Below are 16,383 nucleotides of genomic sequence, written 5' to 3' on the forward strand. Positions count from 1 at the left end.
TGGCAGGACCAAAACACATGGCCTGAAATATTAGCTGGTTTATTCTCTCAACACAACAAGGTCCCTCCAGTCTGTGTGTGTGTGAGTGTTTGTGTGCGTGTGTGTACATGTTGTGTATGTGTGTCAGTGGAGGCTGCTGAGGGGAGGACGGCTCATAATAATGGCTGAAATGGAGTCAATGGAATGGTATCAACCACATGGAAACCACGTGTTTGATGGTTGATGCCATTCCATTGACTCCATTCCAGCCATTATTATGAGCCGTCCTCCCCTTAGCAGCCTCCACTGATGTGTGTGTGTACGTACTGTATGTGTGAATGTATACGTGTATGTGTGTAAGGGCAAAAGACATGGGCAGCAAATGAAAACATTGAAAACATTGCACACATTTGTCCGACAACAACAATAGCAGAAGCAGGTTTTGGGGAAAAAGTTGAACATGAAATAGACAAAAGGATGACTTAGTAAAAGTCAGTGTCCTATTGTGGCCCACGGTCCCAGAGGTTGTCCTTCCATCAGCCATGAGTTGAGACCTCCGCAAACAATACATTAATAACTTCAATGAGAGGGAGGAGATCATAGATTCTGCTATAGTGTCCAGCCTGCTACTGAGGATCCACAGTGTTGGGGCCCAAGAGGGCCAAAGCTTTGACAATGGCTCAATAATACAAACAGTGTCTTCTTCTTCATGATATTATATTAATAAATACTGTATAGGAAATAGCTTTGACTCTTAAAATAATATAGCAATGAGAACAAAAATTACGTTTCTCATTTCACATTTCATTTTTGCGTTATACTCTCCACACACAATAATCTAAAATATCTACCCAGATAAGAGACGTTCAACAGCCGTGAACGTTGAAAAAACTTTGAAAAACCAGGAGACAGACAGTTTTTTAAATGTATTTGTTCGTTACAAAAAATAGATCAAACAACGAAAAATATATAGTTCGATTTTGACAGCGGAAACGCAAGTAAAGAGTTTAAATGTAAAGTTTGGTCTATGAGCCACTTTCTGGTCTACGACTGCACAGTGAGGAGGTGTGGCTAGAGGATGGGGTGGGGCAAGAGGAGGATGTTTGTGCTAGAGGATGGGGTGGGGCCAGTTAACATTCATCGCTGAATATATTAATATGTAGGGAACAGGTATCTGGATGGGCAGAGTTGATAACATACCCATGGAACATTGTGCATGAATGTTCAGCACTCTATCTACTGAACACAGTACTCTGTGTACTGAACGTTGAAGAAATTAAACACTGTCTCAATGTCTCTCCTCAAACGTCTTATCCATTATTGCGATGAATTATTTATTTAAAGATGGTTACAAAAAGAGAACTGTCCTCTGTCCACTACCGAATCAGCTATTTACATCTGTTTAAAAAGCAAGCATGTTATACAGTCTCCTCTATGTACCGTAAATATTTTTTCTTTAGCTTTGTCTTCACAGAATATACATATTTACTAAATCTTCACAGTTTATTTATCATATATTCATTATCAATAGAGTTATTGTAGTTCATGAATAATTATAGTTTTTATCTCCATGGTGACACCGGGGGACACTCTCCCACATGATGTCAGTTATTTATATTTAGTGAATTGTTGACTTACAGTTGTCTTTTGAACGCTGTTCTCGTCTGGTAACAGATATTGTCCACTTTTTGATTGTGATTCAGTTTGCCAATTCACAGTCAGCAACCCACAGATACAGAGTTACACGTTTAAAGTTGACAGTTTTCTGGTCATTTACTTTTCACTTTCACTTGACTCTCGTTTCCTCCTCCTCCTTCGCCAGTTGGAGGTATGGTAAGTTGGCACAGGGTCTGAGTGGAACATGTCAGATGCAATCTCCACCTCTGCACCCGAAAAATGCCACCTTGATTTCAATACGTCCCAGCGTGACCACAGTGAAAATCCAGATTGTACTTTTCCACAGAACTCCTTCCAAAATGACCACCAATTCACTAGAGTCCCCATCTCTGCTACATTAGACAAGTCCACAACGTTAGATAGTCCCTCTCTTCCCACACAATGGTGGTGGTGTCCGGTTAGGTTGGTGCTTGTCCTGTGTCTTTGTGGTATATGGTGGTTGTGGGTAGGTAGTTTTTAAGGCACTTGGGAGGTTTTTGGTTTTCACGGGAGCTCGGAGGAGACCAAGGCCAGGCCGGAGCTCTGGCGGAGTGAGGGGCCCGAGTGGATCGCTTTGGGACAGTCAGGCGTCAGGACGCGTCCATTTTCCCCCACGCTGCCCGTGATTGACAGGCGTGCCTTGTTCCTCATGGCCTCCGTGAAGGTCAGCTGGGTGGGGGGGCAGAGAGAGAGGGACAGGGGTGGGGGGAGAGGAAGGGTAATAAGAGAGAAAGGGGAGATAGAGACAGAGAGAGAGAGAGAGAGAGAGGAGAGGTAGTGAGAAGTGGAGAGGGAGGTAGGGAGAATAGATGAAAATAAGACAAAGACGGGAGAACAGATAGAGAAAGAGGGAGGGGGAAAAGAACAAAGGGGAGGCAGAGAGAGATAAAGAAGAGGTGAGAGAGAAAGAAGAGGTGAGCGATAGCAAGAAGAGGTGAGAGAGGGACAGAAAAAACATGTCAGCTCATATAGACATTGGCCATGTCCGAATACTCATACTAGCGTACTACATACTTAAACTGCATAATATGTACTCATCGTCGCATACTAATTATGACATAATGTTTAGTAAAAAGTATGCAGTATGCCATGGCTGTAGCGTAATATTTTCTCGTCTTATTTGCCATCTTCAATTAGTTTTTTGTTTACTTTCAGAGAACTATCAAATCCCAAAGCCCTCCTTTTAATCCGGTTTGAATGCATTGTGGGTGTGAAATTCTCAAAAAGGTTACAAGCCGAAGTTATTATGACATCCGGTCATTTAAAGCATACAACATTTTTTAAATGTCACATACTATAAAACTTTATTTTTTCGCATACTCAAACGGCCTACTATTTAGGATGCAAGTATGGGTTTTCGGACCGGCCACACTCGGCAATATTATGCTAAAAACTCTAAGATCAGGAATCATCATGAAGATGGGTAATGTCGGGGATGAATATCATACAGTAACTACATCCAACGTCACACCACGTACTCACAGGACAACCATCAGGGCCATTCAATAATAATATCTTATTACGCCACTTTATGTGGACATTTAATACACGACTACCATTGACTACTATGGTTATTAGACAATGGATGAGTCATGTGTGGCTGAGGGACCACAGGGCTGCTGACCAAGGAACAGTAAAGGGAATAAAGAGAGAGCCAAGAGAGCACCAACAGGGGACAAATAACCCCGTCAGACACATACTGTACTGAGAATGTAGATCTGCAAGTCCAATATCTCTGGACACGAGGGAAATATCTTAGAGAAAGGAGCTCAAATCAATATAACTCTTAGAGGGGCAGTTAGCTTCCACTTACTTTAGGCTTTAACTCCCCAATAATGTATGGTGTTATATTGCTTTATCTAACTTTATGTGTGCATGTGGCTGTTTTCTCATTAAAACCTGTGGTTCTCCCTTTTTATATTGTCTGGTTTAGACAGAGGAGCAAGTGCCTGTGTGTGTCATAGTTAGGGTTGTGAAATTCCAGAAACTTTCCCAAACAATCCAGTTTGGAGGATTCCCGGAATCAGGAGGAAATACAGTAAGCAGGGAGGGAATCCTCCAACTTGGATTTCTAGAAAACCTGAGAATTTTTGGGAAATCTGTTGACTGACTAGGGTTGCAAATTTCAGGAACTTTCCCCAAATTCCCAGATTTCCAGAAATCCCGGTAGGAGTATTCCCAGCATCAGGGAGGAATAAGCAGGGAGGGATTCCTGCATCTGTGATTTCTATAAAACCTGGGAATTTGGGGAAAGTTCCTGAAATTTGCAACCCTAGTCAGTCAACAGCATGAGACATTGGGCTCGATTTTTGGCTGGTGCTAAGGAGACGCAAGTGTCAAATGCACGTTAGTTTGTAATTTCATCATGTAAAAACTGGCATGCTGGCATTTTCCATCCCTAATGTCAGGTTTGGCAATTTACCTGTATGTCTAACATCAGCTCGCTTGCGCTGAGGTGAGAGGGGTGGCAATATTTGAGGCTTGTCTGTAGCCCTTTACACTCGTACCCGTATACGGGTTGAAAATTGCATATTTGGACACAGATAAGTACCTAAATTGGAACGCAGTGGCTGTACACTAACATGCTATACATGATGTCAGAGCTCTGGGTCTCCGCTTCACAGCTCTGTACGGGTTTTGACTGACAGCCATTCTGAACTTGAGCACCGCACATGACAAGAAGTTGCCCCCATCCAACCCGCTAATTTGCAATTTTTTTGTTATCTGAGTGAGGGAAATGCTGTAAATTACAAGGACTCGGGTGCAACTTTCACTGGGGACGGGGGGGTCATGTCCCCCCAACATTCTGAAATTGCATTTTTGACCCCCCCCCACCAGTTTAATTTTTTTAAAGTATAATATATATACAGTGTGTGTGAATGTAGTAAGTTATGGAGGTAAGGCAATAAATAGGCCATAGTGCAAAATAGTTACAATTTCGTATTAACACTGGAATGATAGATGTGCAAAAGATGATGTGCAAATAGAGATACTGGGGTGCAAATTAGCAAAATAAATAACAATATGGGGATGAGGTAGTTGGGTGGGCTAATTTCAGAATGGTTGTGTACAGGTGCAGTGATCGGTAAGCTGCTCTGACAACTGACGCTTAAAGTTGGTGAGGGAGCTAAGAGTCTCCAGCTTCAGAGATTTTTGCAGTTCGTTCCAGTCATTGGCAGCAGAGAACTGGAAGGAATGGCGGCCAAAGGAGGTGTTGGCTTTGGGGATGACCAGTGAGATATACCTGCTGGAGTGCAGACTACGGGTGGGTGTTGCTATGGTGACCAGTGAGCTAAGATAAGACGGGGATTTGCCTAGCAGTGATTTATAGATGACCTGGAGCCAGTGGGTTTGGCGACAAATATGTAGTGAGGGCCAGCCAACAAGAGCGTACAGGTCACAATGGTGGGTAGTATATGGGGCTTTGGTGACAAAACGGATGGCACTGTGGTAGACTACATCCAATTTGCTGAGTAGAGTGTTGGAGGCTATTTTGTAAATGACATCGCCGAAGTCAAGGATCGGTAGGATAGTCAGTTTTACGAGGGCATGTTTGGCAGCATGAGTGAAGGAGGCTTTGTTGCGAAATAGGAAGCCGATTCTAGATCGAACTTTTGATTGGAGATGCTTAATGTGAGTCTGGAAGGAGAGTTTACAGTCTAACCAGACACCTAGGTATTTGTAGTTGTCCACATAGCAGTTGGAGGCTACGGAAGGAGTGTTGTATGGCGTTGAAGCTCGTTTGGAGGTTTGTTAACACAGTGTCCAATGAAGGGCCAGATGTATACAAAATGGTGTCGTCCGCATAGAGGGGGATCCGAGCGTCACCAGCAGCAAGAGCGACATCATTAATATACACAGAGAATAGAGTCGGCCCGAGAATTGAACCCTGTGGCACCCCCATAGAGACGGCCAGAGGTCCAGACAACAGGCCCTCCGATTTGACACATTGAACTCTATCTGAGAAGTAGTTGGTGAACCAGGCGAGGCAGTCATTAGAGAAACCAAGGCTATTTAGTCTGCCAATAAGAATGCAGTGTTTGACAGAGTCGAAAGCCTTGGCCAGGTCGATGAAGACGGCTGCGCAGTACTGTCTTTTATCGATTGCGGTTATAATATCGTTTAGGACCTTGAGCGTGGCTGAGGTGCACCCATGACCAGCTCGGAAACCGGATTGCATAGCGGAGAAGGTACGGTGGGATTCGAAATGGTCGGTGATCTGATTGTTAACTTGGCTTTCAAATACTTTCGAAAGGCAGGGCAGGATGGATATAGGTCTGTAACAGTTTGGATCTAGAGTGTCACCCCCTTTGAAGAGGGGAATGACCGTGGCAGCTTTCCAATCTCTGGGGATCTCAGACGTTACGAAAGAGAGGTTGAACAGGCTAGTAATAGGGTTGCGACAATTTCGGTGGCTAATTTTAGAAACAAAGGGTCCAGATTGTCTAGCCCAGCTGATTTGTAGGGGTCCAGATTTTTCAGCTCTTTCAGAACATCAGTTTGTGTGAAGGAGAAGCGGGGGGACATGGGCAAAAGACGGCAAGGGTGTGCTTTAGGACCATGCGGAAGCCTCCGAGCGGTCGGGTAGGCTGTTTGGTGTAATCAGGTGGCTGGACGTAGTCCTGTGTAGCTCAGTTGGTAGAGCATGGCGTTTGCAATGCCAGGGTTGTGGGTTCGATTCCCACGGGGAGCCAGTATGATTTTTTTTATGTATGCACTCAATAACTGTATGTCGATCTGGATAAGAGCATCTGCTAAATGACTAAAATGTAAATGGTTTAGGACCATGCGGACACCACAGAGCAGGCTGACAGGCTGTGTGAATGCAAAGCTTCTGGAAGGCTGGCTGGAACAGCACGGGAGAGTTGAGCATAGTTCAGTGTGTATGTGTTGCGTTCTTTCACCAAGTTGTAAAATAGGGCAGAGCAGAAACTGGCTACTCTTTAGTTGACTGATAATAAATAAAAATAAATTGGTCATTTAGCAGACGCTCTTATCCAGAGCGACTTACAGGAGCAATTAGGGTTAAGTGCCTTGCTCAAGTGCACATCGACAGATTTTTCACCTAGTCGGCACGGGGATTAGAACCAGCGACCTTTCGGTTACTGGCACAACGCTTTTAACCACTAAGCTACCTGCCGCACTGATGTAGATGGCAAGGTAACGCTGTTTAACAAAACATGTGTTTATATGCAGTGATCAGTTGGTATTGTAACTGACATGTAACGTTAGCTAATGTTTCATCCCGTCTCGGCTGAGGTGAATGAATAAGCTACACTAGCTAGTAGCTACCACAACCAGGTCAGCTCTAGCCTCTAGTTATCTGTCAGATAGCAATATGAGGTGGCTATTATTACTATCTCAAATCAAATCAAATCAAATTTTATTGGTCACATGCGCCGAATACAACAGGTGCAGACATTACAGCTGTTGTTTGTATAGAAATGTTTTGTAGCCTTTGTTTTGTCCCGTTTCAGAACAGAAGTAAATGTACTTGGCTAGCTTTCGCCAGTTGATGTACCGTTAGAGAGAGAGCTTGCCAAAAGTTGGCTAATGTTAGCTATTATTTTTGCCTCAATCACACTAATTTAATCAAACAATGAAACCATCGACCAAACGTTTGAAGATTGATATTCTGACGTTTTTTCAGTGCAATGTGAGTTTTATTGGTCAGTATGGCAATGTAACGTTATTGATCTGTCAGTTTCCCTAGCTAATTCCCTACTTTTCACACTGACACAGTAATAAACAGCTCTAACAGTAGTAGAGGTCTGCGCGGGACTGATTTCTTCATCCCCACACGCTGGCTTTCTCTCCGACTCCCACCAGCTACCGCAAGAATTGGTCCCAAACCCAACCGCAGTCCCGCAATGTTATTTTAGGCTTATATGTGACACAGCTCACTTGCCAGCCATGGTCCCAGCAATTTTGTACCATATAGCCAATATCAAACGCGCAAAAATAACTTAAGAAATAAGTTACATTACCAGAGATTCTCTCATGGCCCTTATATTGTATTACTGGGCTATATCAGCCAATATGCTAGATGTAGTTTGAAGAGAGCAGAGTTGGAGAGACTTGCACTTTCTCTTGAGCAATTTTTATAGCCTACCTTTTAGGAGTGGGAAGATTTTAAGACAGAGAAATATGGGTGATCAATATTTAGGCCCATTTCTAGGCAACGTAGTAAACTATAGCCTAATCATAGGCCTATTTAGGAAGTACATTTCCTTGGAAAGATAACTGCCCCGTGCTATAGCCTACTCTAATTACTTGAGACCACATGCGCACCTGATCTTGCAGGTATGGCTACTGAACTGGAAGCAGCAAGAATGATGACAGCGACACTTGCTATGTTTTGTATAGGCCTATAGGATATAGCCTACCTTTTAGGAGGACGATTTGCAGGCAGAGACAAATAAATGGGTAATCCATACTTATTAAAAAAGAAAAGGAGCAACGCTTGCTCACCATAGTAGCCTAACCTATGTACGCATTGTGCCTTTTCAATGATGATTACATTTTTTGATTGCACTTCGACTCATTTTGGTTGAGTGCCCTCCACTTCTTACCATTATCAATATTTATATACAGACACTGTAGTAAACTAACTGCCACGTGATTCTCTGACCACAGTGGCTTGCGAAAGTATGCACCCCCCTTGGCATTTTTCCTACTTTGTTGCCTTACAACCTGGAATTAAAATGGATTTTGGGGGAGTTTGTATCATTTGATTTACAAAACATGCCTACCATTTTGAAGATATTTTTTTGTGAAACAAACAACAAATAAGACAAAAAAACAGAAAACTTGAGCGTGCATAACTATTCACCTTTTGCAGCAATTACAGCTGCAAGTCTCTTGGGCTATGTTTCTATAAGCTTGGCACATCTAGCCACTGGGATTTTTGTCCATTCTTCAAGGCAAAACGCTCCAGCTCCTTCAAGTTGGATGGGTTCCGCTGGTGTACAGCAATCTTTAAGTCATACCACAGATTCTCAATTGGATTGAGGTCTGGGCTTTGACTAGGCCATTCCAAGACATTTAAATGTTTCCTCTTAAACCACTCGAGTGTTGCTTTAGCAGTATGCTTAGGGTCATTGTCCAGCTGGAAGGTCAACCTCCGTCCTAGTCTCAAATCTCTGGAAGACTGAAACAGGTTTCCCTCAAGAATTTCTTTGTATTTAGCGCCATGCATCATTCCTTCAATTCTGACCAGTTTCCCAGTCCCTGCCGATGAAAAACATCCCACACCATGATGCTGCCACCACCATGCTTTAATGTGAGGATGGTGTTCTCAGGGTGATGAGAGGTGTTGGGTTTGCACCAGATATAGCGCTTTCCTTGATGGCCAAAAAGCTCAATTTTAGTCTCATCTGACCAGAGTACCTTCTTCCATATGTTTGGGGAGTTTCCCACGTGCCTTTTGGCGAACACCAAACGTGTTTGCTTATTTTGTTCTTTAAGCAATGGATTTTTTTCTGGCCACTCTTCCGTAAAGCCCAGCTCTGTGGAGTGTACGGCTTAAAGTGGTCCTATGGACAGATACTCCAATCTACGCTGTGGAGCTTTGCAGCTCCTTCAGAGTTATCTTTGGTCTCTTTGTTGCCTCTCTGATTAATGCCCTCCTTGCCTGGTCCGTGAGTTTTAGTGGGCGGCCCTCTCTTGGCAGGTTTGTTGTGGTTCCATATTCTTTCAATTTTTTAATAATGGATTTAATGGTGCTCCGTGGGATGTTAAAAGTTTTGGATATTTTTTTATAACCCAACCCTGATCTGTACTTCTCCACAACTTTCTCCCTGACCTGTTTGGAGAGCTCCTTGGTCTTCATGGTGCCGCTTGCTTGGTGGTGCCCCTTGCTTAGTGGTGTTGCAGACTCTGGGGACTTTCAGAACAGGTGCATATATACTGAGATCATGTGAAAGATGATGTGACACTTAGATTGCACACAGGTGGACTTTATTTAACTAATTATGTGACTTCTGAAGGTAATTGGTTGCACCAGATCTTATTTAGGGGCTTAATATTAAAGGGGGTGAATACATATGCACGCACCACTTTCCGTTTTGAAACAAGTTATTTTTTAAATTTCACTTCACCAATTTGGACTATTTTGTGTATGTCCATTACATGAAATCCAAATGAAAATCATTTTAAATTACAGGTTGTAATGCAACAAAATAGGAAAAACGCCAAGGGGGATGAATACTTTTTTAAGGCTCTGTAGGCAGCCTACTCTATTTCAATGAGACCACACATAATAGGCGCAGTTGAACTTTCACGCCCAACTAGGAGAGGTAGGCTAAAATAAAAAATGCGAAAAATCAGTGCTTTTAATACAAAAGGTAGGCTAACACATACAAAGCAGAAAGATGACAGTTTCCAAATAATCTGTGGGACAACAAAAATATTTTTATCCCAAAGTCGTCTGTCTGACCGCCCGCTCCCGCCCGCAGCATGGAAAATGCAGACCGCGCTACAATGATCTCTGTCGGGACCCGCAGGTCCCGCAGGCATCCCGGGAATGCAGCTCTAGTGCAGTCAGTACACAACACTATGCTCATCATGTCTTAGCAGGATCAGATGGTGACATTGTTCCCATCAGGGTCAGACAGCCAGGGAAGACCAGTCTACGGAGCTCGGGTGAATTTTGCAGTATATTAACAATATCAGTGAATGATACAAAGTTCCATCTTGAATTGATGGGTAGACCTACAGTAGCTACAGGACAGCAGCTTAAGCTTAAAGCTACAGTCTGGGATCTGGGAGGAATGTTAATTTCAATTATTGAACCATTGATTCTATTATTGGATAATATAATGTATAAATGTATACGAAGGTAATTCTTTGTCATGCCTCATTTTAAGAGGATCAGATGGTGACAGAGGTCACAGCAGGGTCAGGCAGCCAGGGAAGACCAGTCTGTGATGGAGGTGAGGTGAATTTTTGGCTTAACACCCGAAACCAATAATGAATGTTTCACTAAGGTCCTAAAGCTGAGTGGGTTGTGTTGGGGCGCTGCAGGGTGGTGGACCCCTAGGGACAGGACGGGGCGACCCAGCTATATTTTGTGCAAATAAAAAGAGCTCTACAGTACTATTAGTCCTATGAGATTAATTATATGAAGGATTTGCTGTTTCTGTGTGTTAATGTATATATGAGGTGTATGTGGGCTGGCTGGTCGGTCTGGCTGAAATTTGATATAGAGGATGTCTTAATAAAGAATTAAAAGTCTTCGTATTGTTTCAACAGTTGTTCATTTTTTAGGCTATTGGTTAAAGGTGCAACACAATATTTATTATTGAATTACCGTTGATCTAGTTCAGTCTTATTAATTACTTAAACATATGTAATAATGATGGCTTACCTAGCTTGACTGTGGGCATTGTTGCTTACTTTTTGTTCTAAATAGAGTCGGCATATTGGATTGTGTAAAAATGCAGGAAATGAGCTTTAGATGCCCCAAAAAATTCTGGGGGAGGACCCCAAGCCAGGTTATGTCAAACACCCGTTAGTCCAAATGTACACTTCACATTTCCATATCATAAAACTCATGTAATATACAGTGTAAATGTTTATGATCACTATATTTAATGTACAAGATGACATGGCTTTATACCCTGGGTTGTCTTGAACAGAATGAGCCTATGTTTGTTGTATTGTGAAGAAAATTTGCCATGGACCACGCATCTGAATGCACTCATGACACCATTCTATGCGCACCAAAATTACTATCTGCTTCTCTGAATTGCCTAGTGAAAGCCTAACACTGTAAGATCACATTTTATAATTTAGCTAGTCATGTTGGCAATATAACAAGCTTTCAAATGATTCCCACCTGACCCAGATTGTGATTTATAATGGACCGTTTTTGGATTGCATAAACAAGCACAGTAATTGTGTAAAGGCAGGGGTGCAGGGCTGTGTTCCAAAGAAAACAACTACAAGTGTGCTTGCTCTAGATCCTCAGCTAGGAGAGCTCCAAAAAGCACCTTATAGTTGAAGACTCTTCTTTGAGTCATACAAGTGCATTGAACTTGCATTGAAACTGTGCACACTTTGGAGAGGTGTGTGGTCACTTGGAAACACTAGTTAGACCTCTCACTCAAACCCTTGTAATTATTTGTCTTATGTTGCACCTACCCCAAATTTTCCAATAATATTCTTGTCATATTACTGAATGTATCCAGAGTATTTTCAGATTTCGTTATCAACAAATGCAGTGAAAAGTACAGTAAATGTAAAATGCACATACAGTGAGGGAAAAAAGTATTTGATCCCCTGCTGATTTTGTACGTTTGCCCACTGACAAAGACATGATCAGTCTATAATTTTAATGTTAGGTTTATTTGAACAGTAATAGACAGAATAACAACAAAAAAATCCAGAAAAAACAATGTAAAAAATGTTATAAATTGATTTGCATTTTAATGAGGGAAATAAGTATTTGACCCCTCTGCAAAACATGACTTAGTACTTGGTGGCAAAACCCTTGTTGGCAATCGCAGAGGTCAGACGTTTCTTGTAGTTGGCCACCAGGTTTGCACACATCTCAGGAGGGATTTTGTCCCACTCCTCTTTGCAGATCTTCTCCATGTCATTAAGGTTTCGAGCCTGACGTTTGGCAACTCGAACCTTCAACTCCCTCCACAGATTTTCTATGGAGGGCCACTCCAGGACCTTAATGTGCTTCTCTTGAGCCACTCCTTTGTTGCCTTGGCCGTGTGTTTTGGGTCATTGTCATGCTGAAATACCCATCCACGACCCATTTTCAATGCCCTGGCCGAGGGAAGGAGGTTCTCACCCAAGATTTGATGGTACATGGCCCCGTCCATCGTCCCTTTGATGCGGTGAAGTTGTCCTGTCTCCTTAGCAGAAAAACACCCCCAAAGCATAATGTTTCCACCTCCATGTTTGACGGTGGGGATGGTGTTCTTGGGGTCATAGGCAGCATTCCTCCTCCTCCAAACACGGCGAGTTGAGTTGATGCCAAAGAGCTCGATTTTGGTCTCATCTGATCACAACACTTTCACCCAGTTCTCCTCTGAATCATTCAGATGTTCATTGGCAAACTTCAAACGGGCCAGTATATGTGCTTTCTTGAGCAGGGGGACCTTGCGGGCGCTGCAGGATTTCAGGCATTCACGGCGTAGTGTGTTACCATTTGTTTTCTTGGTGACTATGGTCCTAGCTGCCTAGAGATCATTGACAAGATCCTCCCATGTAGTTCTGGGCTGATTCCTCACCGATTTCATAATCATTGCAACTCCACGAGGTAAGATCTTGCATGGAGCCCCAGGCCGAGGGAGATTGACAGGTCTTTTGTGTTTCTTCCATTTGCGAATAATCGCACCAACTGTTGTCACCTTCTCACCAAGCTGCTTGGCGATGGTCTTGTAGCCCATTCCAGCCTTGTGTAGGTCTACAATCTTGTCCCTGACATCCTTGGAGAGCTCTTTGTCTTGGCCATGGTGGAGAGTTTGGAATCTGATTGATTGATTGCTTCTGTGGACAGGTGTCTTTTATACAGGTAACAAGCTGAGATTAGGAGCACTCCCTTTACGAGTGTGCTCCTAATCTCAGCTCGTTACCTGTATAAAAGACACCTGGGAGCCAGAAATCTTTCTGATTGAGACGGGGTCAAATACTTATTTCCCTCATTAAAATACATTTTTGACATGCGTTTCTCTGGATTTTTTTGTTGTTATTCTGTCTCTCACTGTTCAAATAAACCTACCATTAAAATTATAGACTGATCATTTCTTTGTCAGTGGGCAAACGTACAAAATCAGCAGGGATCAAATACTTTTTTCCCTCACTGTAAAATCAACAGCGTAATATTTGGATTCAGTCTTGTTTCAGGTGAACTGTTGTGTCCTCACCTTTAGTCTAATAATTTTCCCATAATCTCCAAACTGTACCCTTTTAATTGCTACCATGGTTATGCATTTGCTTTCCATATTTTTCTGTAAGAAACATTTCAGTTTAGCCCTATCCATATAGGCCAAATTCGACAAGTGTAAGTGGTTAAAAACAAATGCAAAAGTGACAATTTCATGCAGCTCTAATGGGAAGTTTTAAGACCCACAAAAAGTATTTCTTAATGGCAAAGCAGTTGATAATGGCATGGATTTTGAGAGTGGAAGGGCAGCCTATCTAGCCATGACGCACAGTGCCCATGGAAGAAGAGATGTGCCTTTTGTGCCAGTGAATCTCGTATTAGAACTATAACAAACTATTTGTTTCCTCCCATTTTGTTTAATTTGATTAAAAACCAAGCATAGCCTATCCTCCCCTTAATAAAGTCTGGTTTAGCAGCATTGCATAGGTGTGTCTTTTTTATCCTGGCCATTAGCCAAAAGTAACCTATAAATAAAGAGTTTTTAAACGGTCCACTGAGAGTGCTTTGAAATATTGTGGAAGTTTTTGCCCTCATGCTTTTTCATTATTCACAATTCACATCCCTGCATTTTGCTTGTTCAAGAAGTCTATCCATCCCCATTTTCAAAGAGTGCCCCTCGTCCGAAAACCAAAGACAAGCTGCTGCAAACTATTATATTCAGTCATCCTATTATGCCATATCAAAGGCAGATTTTTATTGAGAATTTGCCTCGCACATGGGCAATGACACAATTGACAAGAGCCTAGTATTCTGTATAGACGTGTGAATGTTATGCATAAAGACATTTAGGCCTACGTGTCCACACAGTGTAACATTTATAATCAAGATCCAAGATGGCGTAGTAGTGCAGTCCTGTTTTTGTCGTGTGTCTGTAAATAGCCTGTAAATACCCTGTTTTTTTTTGTATTTTTCGTACATATTTTCCTATCAGACTTTTCATCCTTCTACAAAATATACTTTCCTGCAACCCGCCTCACTCAATGTGGAACGGATTCTATTATTGACTTACCTTTTATCTAGAATCTCCAGTTGAAACTAGCTAGCCAGCTAACTAGCTACTTGCTATTAGCCACAGTTGCTATTTCACCCAGAACATTGGATTTTCTGCCGGAATAATTTAATCACTGGACATTAATCACCGGATCGCAACTAGCTAGCCGCAACCGAATGGATGTTGCTGTTTGGCTAATCACCACTGCCCCCGATGCAAGCACCAGTTAGCCTCGAGCTAGCCTAGAGTCAGGCTCATATCCCGGCTATCTACCTCTAGGTCTACCGGACGGGAGTAGCCAGCTATCTACCTCTAGGTCTACCGGACGGGAGTAGCCAGCTAACTAGCTACTTGCTATCAGCTACCGTTAGCGGGTTTTCACCATTGTCCGTGGCCTGCACCACCTACCAGCCAGCTCTAGTCTGGACTATTATTCGGCCAGTCTGCACTGTCTGCACAGCGCGTTATCGACCCAGAACATATCAGTTTTTCTGCCGGAATCACTGAATCACTGGACCTTTAACTCCGGCTTCATCGCTACCAGCTAGCTGCAACAAAATGGACGTTGAGGTCTGGCTAATCATCCTGAGCTAGGCCCATCTCCCATCTCCCGGCTATCTACCTCTCTGTCAACCGGACGGGACCACCTAGTGTTGACACGGAGCCCCGCCGATCCAACACGACTGGTCTGCCGACGAAATAGTCTGATGTGGTTTCAACAGGCTTCCCGTTGCGGCGACCACGAAGATCCATCTGCCAGCCCCGGCCCGCTAGCACACGCAAACTACAACTGTGCTCCCTGCTAGCTGTGCTGAAGCACCAATTTGAACTGCTCTCGGACTCACATATTGCTGTTCACTGGACCTTATGATCACTCAGCTGCACAGCTGATGCCTGCTGGACTGTTCCTTTACACGGTACCCTGTCCTGTTTATTCTGTTTAGTCTTAGCCCAAACGTTATCGCTATTTCCAGTTGTGTCTTAGCTCTCTCTAATAACACCTGTGACTGCTTTATGCCTCTCTCCCATGTCAATTATGCCTTGCCTATTGCTGTCTGGGTTAGTTCTTATTATACAATTTCACTGTAGAACCCCAAGTCCCTCTCAAACTGCCTCATATAGTTCCTTTGTTCCACCCCCCATACACGCCGAGACCGGCTCAATCGATGCCTCCAATGACGCTATCTCTTTCATTGTTACCCAACGCTTAGGGTTACCTGAACTGTACTCATATCCTTCCATATCCTTTTCTGTACATAATGCCCTGAATCTTTTCTACAACGCCCGGAGAACTGCCCCCTTTATTCTATGTACCCAACGCACTAGAAGACCAGTTCTTAAAGCCTTTAGTCGTATCCTTATTCTAGTCCTCCTCTGTTCCTCTGGTGATGTAGAGGCTAACCCAGGCCCTGCAGCCCCCAGTATCACTCCTACTCCCCAGGAGCTATCATTTGTTGACTTCTGTAACCGTAAAAGTCTTGGTTTTCTGCACATAAATATCATAAGCCTCCTTCCTAAGTTTGAGTTATTCACTGCGTTAGCACACTCCGCCAACCCTGATGTTCTAGCAGTGTCTGAATCCTGGCTTAGGAAGGCCACCAAAAATTCTGAAATTTCCATCCCCAACTATAACATTTTCCGTCTAGATAGAACTGCCAAAGGGGGTGGAGTTGCAATCTACTGTAGAGATAGCCTGCAGAGCTCCATCATACTATCCAGGTCTGTGCCCAAACAGTTTGAGCTTCCACCTTTCCAGAAATAAATCTCTCACTGTTGCCGCTTGCTACAGACCCCCCTCAGCCCCCAGCTGTGCCCTGGACACCATATGTGAATTGATTGCCCCCCATCTATCCTC

At 43.2% G+C, this 16,383-nt stretch overlaps 1 protein-coding gene across 2 annotated transcripts in view; it reads right to left on the bottom strand.

Annotated features, from left to right (window-relative positions):
* Positions 1 to 264: 264 nt before the first annotated feature.
* The window catches only part of LOC121537606 (glutamate receptor 4), a 232,430-nt gene continuing 216,311 nt past the window's right edge, over positions 265 to 16,383 (bottom strand). For both annotated transcript variants that reach the window (XM_045206975.1, XM_045206973.1), the window contains exon 16: positions 265 to 2,304. In XM_045206975.1, coding sequence (XP_045062910.1) covers positions 2,140 to 2,304 — 165 coding nt within the window. In that variant the 3' untranslated portion in view covers positions 265 to 2,139. The remainder of the gene's footprint in view (positions 2,305 to 16,383) is intronic.

This window comes from Coregonus clupeaformis, chromosome 24 (genome assembly GCF_020615455.1).
Source record: "Coregonus clupeaformis isolate EN_2021a chromosome 24, ASM2061545v1, whole genome shotgun sequence".
Taxonomy (NCBI): domain Eukaryota; kingdom Metazoa; phylum Chordata; class Actinopteri; order Salmoniformes; family Salmonidae; genus Coregonus; species Coregonus clupeaformis.